We start from the raw sequence: 10,447 nt of genomic DNA on the forward strand, positions 1-10,447 counted from the left end.
GAGTCTACGTCTAAAACCCTTTTTTGAAACGTTGACACTTTTCTCTGTATTCAGTGGGCAAAGCCTTGGATGGTCGCCCCCGGCCTCAGAAACAGTTGTCTCAGCCGACACTGGGGGCGAGTGAACACATGGATGCTGGTCGTCTCAGAGGCAGCCAGTCGAGCGAGGGCTCCGAACTCACGCACTCCATGTCCGTCAACACCTCATCCCCCAACAGCGCCACCTACAGCTCAGACAGCAGCCGAGATGCTGATATGGGTGAGCTGATGCACTGACCTAAACGCTTCAGGACGAGAATAACAAAGAGGAAGTTATGGGTTCTAACCTATTACTTGTCTTTCAGGTGGGACTCTGACCTCAGGCTCCTCCAGGCTGAGTGATGGTCTTCAGTCCGACCTGGATGGGTTGTCGTACCCAGCTTCGCACTTTGATCTCTACAGCCTGGACCAGCTGCAGGAGGACGACAGAGAAAGCGACAGGTGCGTTTACAGTCGCATTTTCAGCCACACGTTTGCTTCTTTGCAAAGTGACTTTGTACTGATTTTTCCCCTTAATGTGTTTGTAGAGCTCATGAGGGAACACCAAAGGCCATAAGAAGGTGAGGACACATGAACAATCTGCCTTTTCTCACCCAAAATCGATAATTCACCAATTTTCTACTCACCATCATGCCAAGGAAGGGTTTGGAGAACTTTCAGAGTTATCAAAACCCTTTTGGAGTTCCAGTGGGAGGTCCAAAACACACACTATGAAACATCCAAATACCTCCATACTACTCGTCTCTACTGACCCAAGTGTCCTGAAGCCGCCACATGAAAAAGTTGTTCGGAAAAAATTCATTTGATCTCTGTTTTTATCCTTGTTGTAGTGGTAGTAGCTCCCAGTGGCGCTGTTGATGTTTGTGCGCATGCGCGAGATTTGCTGCGAGATGTTCTTCCATGTTTACGTCATACATCCAATGGTTTACAATGACAAACAAACATCAGCAAACAACAGCAAATTTCTACTACTACAACAACGAGGCTGAAAACAGAGATCAAATAATTTTTTTCCGAAACAACTTTTTCATGTCGTGGCTTCAGGACACCTGGGTCGGTACGGACGAGCAGTATGGAGGTATTTGGATGTTTCATAGTGTGTGTTTTGGATGATTCAAAAGTGAACTCCATCCGCCGCCATTATATGAAAATCTGTTGCCAGCCGGACCCCTCCCCCCCCCCGGAAAAACAAACATAAAGTTGTGATGTAAAATGGAGATTTTGTTGTAACCATATGAAAAGCTAACTTGTCTGTCTTGGCCCAGGCTGGAGGGACTCGGTGCCGCTGATGTCCAGAGTGAGGACGACCAGGGAACCGACTCCGAGCACGACCCCCCGAACTGGCAGCAGCTGGTGGGGCGAGAAGTTCTAGCGGGTCTCCGGCCTCATGAAATCAAAAGACAGGAAGTCATCAATGGTCAGAGCATGTCATCATTCAGCTCATTAATACTGCATTTCTATTTTTCAAAGAACATTTGAAGTTCCCCCTCCACATGCATTCAATTACTTTCATGATGCAGTATATACTGGGTACAGGGGGGGAAAGAAAAGATGCTGCAGAGCTTTTCTTGGCTCCTGCAGCCCGAGTTGCTGTCAAACATGCATCATGTTGAGCTGCGTTAACGATCCGGCATCTTCAATTAAAACCTCTCATTGTGTCTCCAGAGCTGTTTTACACGGAGCGAGCACATGTGCGGATGCTGAGAGTTTTGGACCACGTTTTCTTCCAGAAGTTGTCCAAAGAGGCCATCCTGCCTCCCGCTGATATCAAGAACATCTTCACCAACCTGGAAGAGATTCTGCAGCTGCACGGTACACATTCTCGAAAGGAAAAAAAAAAATATATACACCTGGTGACATTTATCAGAAATTATAATCTTTGCATGACTGCTCTCCAATAGCAGCAACCCTCTCAGAATTGAGGGAGTGAAATGTAGCAAATAACACATAGATAAATGCATGCGTATAGCAACCTTATATTTTTCTGTTTTATACTATGCGCGCACAAACACAAACTGACTGTCCATCGCTGCCTCTCCCTTTGAATTTCAGTTTCAATACTGGAGCAAATGGCAGCCATTCGGAAAAGAAATGAGTCTTCAGTAATTGATCAGATAGGAGACGACTTGCTCTCTTGGGTGAGTACAATTCTCAGGCTGAAATTGTATTTCCTCTTTCAAACATTTCCTTATATTGAATAAATTTCAAGACGACTGATGAGGTCGGGGGGAAAAAAAAAACTTATTGTGCACAAAGAAATTGAACTGTTGCCCGAAATTGCCTTATTGCGGTACAGAAAAAATAAAAAATGTTGATGTTAGCTTGTGATTGCTTCCCTCAGCCTCACATGTGTTTGTTTTTGATGTTATATGAACAAGAAAATGCACTGCTTTGATCGAGAATGGGTTACGGTTCATTTTTTTTTCACATTCAATTTTAAATTGCCGAGTCCTGCACCAAAATCCTGAACAACAAAACCTTAAACATGGCCCGCTGAACCTCATCAACACCATCAGCAGCATTATCACAGTGCAAGCGCCAAGCGTGCGAATGCAATAAGAGGCAATTCCTCAGTAAATGGTCATGTCACACAATGCCCCAGATTTGGCTGACATCTCGGCATCTCGACGTCATGTGATGCATTAGGGGCGAGGTAGCTCCGTATCAGCTGGCAGCCTCGTCTGGAGCGTCTCTACGGGGGAGAAGTGGGGTAAACGCTCCCCCGAGGGTCTGAGCATTGATCTAGTCTGCGTTTAAACTTAAGCTGTCTTTGCTGTGAGGACTTATACAAGCCCCCCCCTTATGGGAGTCGCTGCTCATTCTAGTGGGTTAGACACTAAGCATTTCCATAGCAACCACCCCCTGACCCACATGGACTTAAGTGATTGATGTCTCTCTCCCTCTGCTCTGTCCCGTCTTGGGTCGGCTGGTTACAGTTCAGCAGCGGAGAGGAGGAGAAGATCAAACAGGCGGTGGGGACGTTCTGCAGCAACCAGCCTTTTGCTCTGGAGATCATCAAGACCAAGCAGAAAAAAGACTCCAGGTTCACTTCCTTCATCCAGGTACCGACTTTATTATAAAGAATATCATTATTCAACTGAGCTTTAAGCATTAAGAGACAATCTGTTTAATCTTCCAATTGTCTAGTTAGCTATTGCACTGAAAGAAAAGCTCAGACCGTGTCAGACAGAAGACTTACTACGTACAAGTGATCTGTGGATCAGTCTTATTCAAAAAGTTTGACTAAAAATGTCACTTTTCTCATTGAAAAGACATGCTGCAGTTAGTGTGGCTTTACCTGTCAAATTATACCTTTTTCTTTTTAGCAGCGTGGAGGTGTAACTTGATTTTGATTGCTTTGCAGGAGGCAGAGAGTAACAGGCTGTGTCGCCGGCTGCAGCTCAAAGACATCATTCCTGTAGAGATGCTGCGGCTCACCAAGTATCCTCTGCTGCTAGACAACATCGCCAAGTACACAGGTGCTGTAGTGTTGCCTTTCCTCTCACTCCACAGTTGGCAGTGGTTTGTTGTTCATGCTCTAATCAGCTAATGTTCACAAGGTCATTAAATGCAATTCCAATATATTATTATGTATATATATCACAATATATGAACTGTGCATGAGATCCCAAATGAAAAAAAATGACCCAAATTGAGGTAATACAGCATATTAGTAGTAGAATACAGTATGTCAGTGTATTGGTCGGGCTAAACAAGACATTACAGTATAAAGACCCTAAAGTGGTTTTGTAGTAATATAGAAATTGTGTCACCATTACACATTGTGTTCACTAGAGAGCACTAACAATCATCGTAAAATTTCCATTAGAGTATGTGTCAGGGCCACAGTTCTTAGGGATCTGTATCAAGACGGCTGTATTTGTTCAAGAAAATATGTTTCCACTAATGTCTAATCAGCAGTTTTTCATTTGGACTGTGGACAGCTAGTGAATGCACATGAAGCATTAATAACATCAGTGTGTAGCCACAGCTGCGGAACTGATTTGTGCATTCATTAAGAAAAAGTTCATACTGGTACTAAAATCGATCCACTTCAGAGTCTGCCACAAACACGCCGACTCATTGAGAGAGAAACTGTGATCGGCTTTTTAAAAAGACTCTTTCAAACGACTAATATACCGGCTGACACTGTTGGCTGCCTGCAGTCCACTTCACACACTTTGTATAGTTGTAAATCTCACTCCACCGGTGACGTTGTGTAACTTAACTGGTGTGATTGTGATTGTGATTGTTGCCGTGACAAGAAAAGTCAGTCTTAGTTTGTGCCCTGCTGTCACACCGCACATCTGACCTCCTTTTTAGTAAAGTTCATTCACTGTATCCAGCCTCTCTCTCCTGCGGTCCTCAAATCAATGAGATCCTGGGAGGCATTTAATTGAATATGGAAATTAATTTTCTCATGTTGCGAGTAACCATGGAAACGCGTAACGCAGGAATACCTAGTTTGCATTTTATAATCTGAATCCGATGTAATACAATTAATGAAAATGGAAATCAACTCTTGAGTTAGAAGACAAGGGAATGGAAAATTAACTGGGTAAAGTCTTGAGCAAGGTTGTGTGTGGCAGCACGCCAAATATTAAAAGAATTACAGAGACAAATGGGGTTATTATTATTCTAATGGTCCTGGAGTGGTGGAGCACACATTGGGAAATGTCTCAGCCATTATTTGGTCCATCTTTTTAGTCTTGGCCGCGGTTCGAGTCTCTCACGGCGAGAACACACTAATGATAAAGTATAACTGGCTATTATAGGATCATAATGCCCCCCTGCTTTGTCATAATTTTTGAGAACGATGGTGTGTTAATGAACGGAAGAAATATCAATTTGCCGGACAGCCCCCTGCAGAACTAAGGAGGCCTTGCTTCTCATTTGGTGCCGTAATATCCTTTCAGACAACACGGTGGAGAAGGACAAAGTGAAGCAGGCGGCAGACTGCTGTAGGAAGATCCTAAATCATGTCAACCAGGCTGTGAAGGAATCTGAGGACAAGCAGGTGTGGTGTTTTTCTTTTTTCTCTTCTTTTTTTTCAAATCTCCTTTCCATTTTATGCCATTCCCTAGACTTTTTCTCTTTCGCCCCTTCAGTCTCATCCTAAGTCCTTTCTTCTTTTCCTGCTCTGCTCAAATTTATTTCTCCACTACCTTCTTTGCTCCCCAGGCAGTGGCTTCCTTTTAAAGAGCACTTACTTATCCCCATCCCTCTGTCTGTGTTTCTCTCCATCCTTCCTCTAGAGGTTGGAGGACTATCAAAGAAGACTGGACCTCTCCTCTTTAAAGCAGACGGACAACCCCATGATCCTGGAGCTAAAGGTGAGTTATCTACACGACCCGTTTAGCTTCGGTTAAAGCTCACTCACTTGTTTCATACCCACACATGCTGCTTGAAATATCGCCGAGATAAAAATAGTAGCTCTGTGTGGAAACAGCCAGGAGCGAGCACTTTAAAGATCCTGTTTTAACTTAATTCCCTGATTCACGTCCATCAGAACCTGGATCTAACCAAGAAAACGATGGTGCACGAGGGACCACTGTCATGGAAAGTGAACAAAGACAAGACTATCGGTTTGTAAACGTTTTTTTTTTTTTTTTTTTCAAGAGTTTGATTCCTGACGAGCAGCTTGGACGGACAGCACAGTTACGTGACTGGAGTTGACTATATGAGTGTGCTCTCTTGTCTCCTTTCAGAGCTGTACACGCTGCTCCTGGAGGACATCCTGGTTCTGCTGCAGAAACAAGACGAGCGTCTGATCCTCAAGTGTCACAGCAAAAACCTGGCGGGCACCGCAGACACCAAACATATCTTCAGCCCTATTATCAAACTCAACACTGTCCTGGTGCGCTCGGTGGCCACAGGTCAGTTCACACTCATTAGCATTACAAGCATTACCTTTTTTGTTTGCATTGTGAACCTGATGAAATGATGTCAGAATAAGCTATCAGGAAATCTGCAGGTGGATTCAGGGAAGGGAAAGGATAATATTGATCGACCTAACCCCTCTCTGTCCACTCCTCTTTCCCCCTAGACAACAAGTCCTTCTTCGTCCTCTCCATGTCAGACAACGGAGCCCAGATCTATGAGCTGATGGCGCCCACAGTCTCAGATCAGAGAACGTGAGACTAAATACCTTTTTGATTGATTGGTTTATTTTATCTCGCTCCAGATGTTAAGTGGGCTTATGACGTTTTGTTTTTTTTTCTTTCTCCCGTACCAAAGGTGGCAGCGTCTAATCACCCAGAGGGCCGATGCCATGAAAGTCAAATCTCACAGCGTCATACCGTTACCTCAGACAGAGTATGTGGCTTCTTCATGTTTGTACTTTAAACAGATGAGTTGTTTTCTCCGGGGTTTGAACTTGTCACTAACGTAAGATATTGCTTGTGTGCCAGTGGGGAGAGAGACGGCGTGGGGATCATTACAGCGAGCGTTTCCAGGCCGAGTAGAGACACCGACCATACGTCCTCCACCAGCACCCAGTCCACAGGTAACTGGAGCCATGTCTTCTTTCTGTTATTAAAGGGGTAGTTCAACATTTTGGCAAATTGACGAGTAGGTTCGTTACCTTCAATTGTCAGTGCAAGCTCATTTTAGAACGGCGGAGCAGAGCCGCGAGCTGCTCAGAGCTACGCTACGGAGGCTAAAGGGATTTCTTGGTTTCCGTCATCAAACTCATCAAATACACAATCCAACAACTCCACAACGCTCTCGTGGGGAGAGTTGTGACCTGCACATTCACCACGCTATGAGATAATAACACAACGTTACCAGATGAAGTTGTTTTAGAGGTAAATTCAGAGACTGCTTGCCGAAAAACTGCCCCTGACAGGAATGTGCATCAGCGGTTCTGCATGAATTTACCTCGAAAACAACTCCGTGTGTGGTGAATGTGCAGGTCACAACTTGTCCACAAGAGCGTTGTGGAGTTGTTGGATTGTGTATTTGATGAGTTTGATGAGGGAAACCAAGAAATCCCATTACCTTCCATAGCGTAGCTCTGAGCAGCTAGCGGCTCTGCTCCGCCGTTCTAAAAACAGCTTGCACCGACAATTAAAGGTAATGAACCTACTGCTAAAACTATAGGGATTATGGCAAGGGCCAATTTGCCAAAATGTTGAACTATCCCTTTAATGTGAGAAAAATGTTCCATCTCAACTGTGTAAACATCCGTTCTCTAATTCTACCTCCTACTGTGATTGTTCCTCCTTAGATAAAGAGAGCAGCAGTCCAGCCACAAGGAGCGCCATGCAGAGCTCACTACCTGGTAATAATCCATTCGAGGCAGTGAAGGCAGAGGAAGAGGAGGAGGAGGAAGGTTTCGTGGACCCAGAGCTTCCTTACCAAGTGGCCGAGGACGGCAGAGAAGGAGACTCGTTCAACATGTTTCCCTCCAAAGCAGACGAAGCACTGAAAACATGTGAGCAGGGACAACAAATACAGTATCTCTATGCATCTTCTACATAGTGACTGAATTAAGCATGAGGATCCTCATCCCTGCATCTTGTCTTTCAGTGGCAGCATTAAAGCAGGTGTTGGTGACCCAGCTAATGTCCCAGGAGGCTGCAGAGCAAACCAAGCGCTCCACAGGGGCCCGTCTCCTCAGGACCACCTCTCTGCGGACCCCCGTCGACAGCCGCGCGCGCGTGATGGTCCACAACGGCTCGGAGAAGAACAGCACTCAGACAGAGGACCCCGCTCAAGACCTGGGCTCCGGGGACACCGGCTTCTTTGACACTCCTGAAGATTATGGTGAGCCCGGGCATTAGATTTTAAGGTTGAGATGGATCGTACATAAAGAAAAATTGTTCATTTAAGTAGCCGTCGGGAGGCTCGCTTTGATCCGTGCTCTTTCGCTCTTCCACGGCATTAGTATTAAATGATTTGTTATGATTCTCTCAGCAGGATACTTGGTCCTGGAGGGTTACGGTGGCCCAGGGGAGAGCAGCACAGATGATGACATTTTAGCGTCGACGACAGGGAAGCAGCTGAGCACCTCACAAGGCTGTGCCGCCGACTCTGGCATCAATCTGAGGTTTTCTTCGGCGTCACAGGCCGGCAGCCTCTCCTCTTTCAGCAGACAGGTCCTTTCTCACCTGAGAAACCTTCAGTCCAACCTCAACTATCTGAAGGTACCTAACATTTAGCACCGCAGCACAAACATATAATAATTTAGTTTAGTTTTAGTTTTTAGTTTAAGTTTATTTCGGACATGTTAAAAGAAATAAAACATAATACAGAAATGGACAGACATAACAAATAAAAACTTTGCAAAGACAACATATGAACAAAATAAAATAAAATAATTGAAAATAAAGGTAATTTGATTTTTTTTTTCATATCCGAAAAGGAGTGAGAAGAAGTAAAACTTATTTACTCCCACCCCTTATTCATAAATTATCTATCAAGTTATCTAGTCATTATTACTTGAAATTATCTATCAAGTTATCTAGTCATTATAGTCTATACAGTTAATTAATTTATGAGTTATTTAACTGGATTTATTCTAATATATAATAATAATAATAATAATAATAATAATAATAATAATGATGATAATACGATGGGTCATTTTTATTCCTTGACCCGATGTTGAATTAATTTTGTCTTGCAGGAGGTTGAGGCCAAGTACAATAATCTAATACGCCAAAGGCCAGAGAGGTCAGCAGCAGACACGGATGGAAACAAAGGTATGTCACTTCATACTTGGTGTCAACATTGGACTAGAATTTAATAATTAAGTCACTTCCTGTATCTGTCCTTCTTCTAATCTTGTCATTTCGCCCCCCCCCCCCCCAGATAAGAGATAGTGGGAGTTCATGCCGCAGCCTCTGGCTCCAGTCCCAAAGAGGAAGTACCGACTTGTGGTCTGCTCCTACTTCTCATGTCCTGGACTTTTCTGGACGTCCTATAAGCTTGTCCTCTCACTGCTGAGCCCCCCCCCCCATTTATTTCTCCATCGCTGTTGCCCGCGGTTGCCACAGAAAATGAGAGACTTGAGTGTGAGCAGGAACGTTTGATGGGTGGAGTCATCTTTGCGATGCCGCGCCCCCCCCCCCCCCCCCCACCCACCCACCCACCACCACCTTCCATCAGCACAAGGCAATCAGGGAAGTGGGATTGCCCCAGAACCTCACCCCCCCCCCCCCCCCTACCATCTAACACCCGTTTTCCCTTGAACTCCCTGCAAGAAAGAGAACTTATACCAAAATGTACAAAGATGTGTGTTTAGAATATATATATATGAAACACAAAACAAGAAAAGGAAAATTTTAAGATAATGTATTAAGATTTTTTTTTTTATCCCAAGATGTATTTATTTTCTTTCTTTTCATTTTTTAAAAAAGTGTTTCCCACATTGCTTCCATGCTTTTTTTGGCCATGGTGTTACCGTTTGGCTGCTTTTCCTGCTTCAGTCACACAGGGTTAGTGTGAGTGTTGAGTGAAGGCTAGCATACAAGCACGCTAGCCTAACGTAACCCTATTGAAATGGCAGGAATATATTCAGACTGATAGAGGCCAGAGTTGCACTGGTGACGGATAGATCCCATTGTGTTAAAAAACTCTTGAATTGTGTTAAAGTCTAGAATTTCAGATAAGTTCTAGGTGTGGTGTTAACTAGAATGAAGAGTCTGAAGGCTCTGATCTGGTCCTGTTGCATTTCTGTACTGCCTCCTCCTTCCTCCTCCTCTTCACTGCAGGAGGAGTGCTTTGCCTCTCGTCTGCTCCTCTACTCCTTTGCGTGTGATTCTCCCCCCTCTTTTCCTCGTGAACACTTGCAGGTGTCATCCTCTTTTTTTTTTTCCTCACAGCCCCAGTGGCTTTCATGCTTATTTATCCCCTTCCTACACTCTATATGTCATGCTTTATCATCTGCCTTTGGGTATCTTGCCCCGTTTCCCCCCTCCCCTCTCTTCTACAAGGAGTATTCATGCTCTTTCTGTATTAGCTCCTGACAGAAATGCTGCTTCTTTCTGCTACTGTTGGCGATGCTGATCTGACTGCCTGATATTCAAATAATGTCATGAAGTTCAACATATACTGTACAATGATCAAGTTGGAAGGTTATGCATAAGTTTAATAAATAAATGGTGCCATGACACATTCAAAAATGAAAACCTTGCCTGTTTTTTTTTTTTATTAATTGGCTTTAATATGTGACGGTAAAAACATATTAAATCTCATCAAATGACCACACTGTCAGGCTGCCATGTCAATTTTTAATGATAGTTTGAGTAATGGAGAGATCATTGAAGTCATTCTTTTTTCATAAAAGTATGATTAGAAAGATGAAAGACGTGAGCATTTGTCAAAATGGACCAGCTAAATCACTAACTTACCCTTGAGTTTTTTGTACGTGCAATGACCCCATGACAAAAAAAACACATTCAGTT

General features: G+C 43.9%; 1 protein-coding gene across 9 annotated transcripts in view; it reads left to right on the forward strand.

Moving 5' to 3' along the window:
- The window catches only part of arhgef12a (Rho guanine nucleotide exchange factor (GEF) 12a), a 41,742-nt gene extending 31,571 nt beyond the window's left edge, over positions 1 to 10,171 (forward strand). For 6 of the 9 annotated variants that reach the window (XM_085796524.1, XM_085796520.1, XM_085796517.1 and 3 more), the window contains 20 exons: positions 55 to 258; positions 344 to 479; positions 566 to 598; positions 1,304 to 1,455; positions 1,704 to 1,850; positions 2,091 to 2,176; positions 2,975 to 3,100; positions 3,403 to 3,517; positions 4,955 to 5,055; positions 5,294 to 5,371; positions 5,548 to 5,623; positions 5,747 to 5,914; positions 6,085 to 6,172; positions 6,276 to 6,353; positions 6,449 to 6,543; positions 7,267 to 7,473; positions 7,569 to 7,805; positions 7,956 to 8,185; positions 8,668 to 8,743; positions 8,853 to 10,171. In XM_085796524.1, the coding sequence (XP_085652650.1) occupies positions 55 to 258; positions 344 to 479; positions 566 to 598; positions 1,304 to 1,455; positions 1,704 to 1,850; positions 2,091 to 2,176; positions 2,975 to 3,100; positions 3,403 to 3,517; positions 4,955 to 5,055; positions 5,294 to 5,371; positions 5,548 to 5,623; positions 5,747 to 5,914; positions 6,085 to 6,172; positions 6,276 to 6,353; positions 6,449 to 6,543; positions 7,267 to 7,473; positions 7,569 to 7,805; positions 7,956 to 8,185; positions 8,668 to 8,743; positions 8,853 to 8,863 (2,444 nt within the window). In that variant the 3' untranslated portion in view covers positions 8,864 to 10,171. The remainder of the gene's footprint in view (positions 1 to 54; positions 259 to 343; positions 480 to 565; positions 599 to 1,303; positions 1,456 to 1,703; positions 1,851 to 2,090; positions 2,177 to 2,974; positions 3,101 to 3,402; positions 3,518 to 4,954; positions 5,056 to 5,293; positions 5,372 to 5,547; positions 5,624 to 5,746; positions 5,915 to 6,084; positions 6,173 to 6,275; positions 6,354 to 6,448; positions 6,544 to 7,266; positions 7,474 to 7,568; positions 7,806 to 7,955; positions 8,186 to 8,667; positions 8,744 to 8,852) is intronic. The other 3 variants (XM_085796521.1, XM_085796519.1, XM_085796525.1) reach the window with 1 other exon arrangement.
- Positions 10,172 to 10,447: the final 276 nt, after the last annotated feature.

The sequence above is a fragment of the Trachurus japonicus genome, chromosome 13, assembly GCF_045865225.1.
Source record: "Trachurus japonicus isolate A0001 chromosome 13, Traja_1.0".
Taxonomy (NCBI): Eukaryota; Metazoa; Chordata; class Actinopteri; order Carangiformes; family Carangidae; genus Trachurus; species Trachurus japonicus.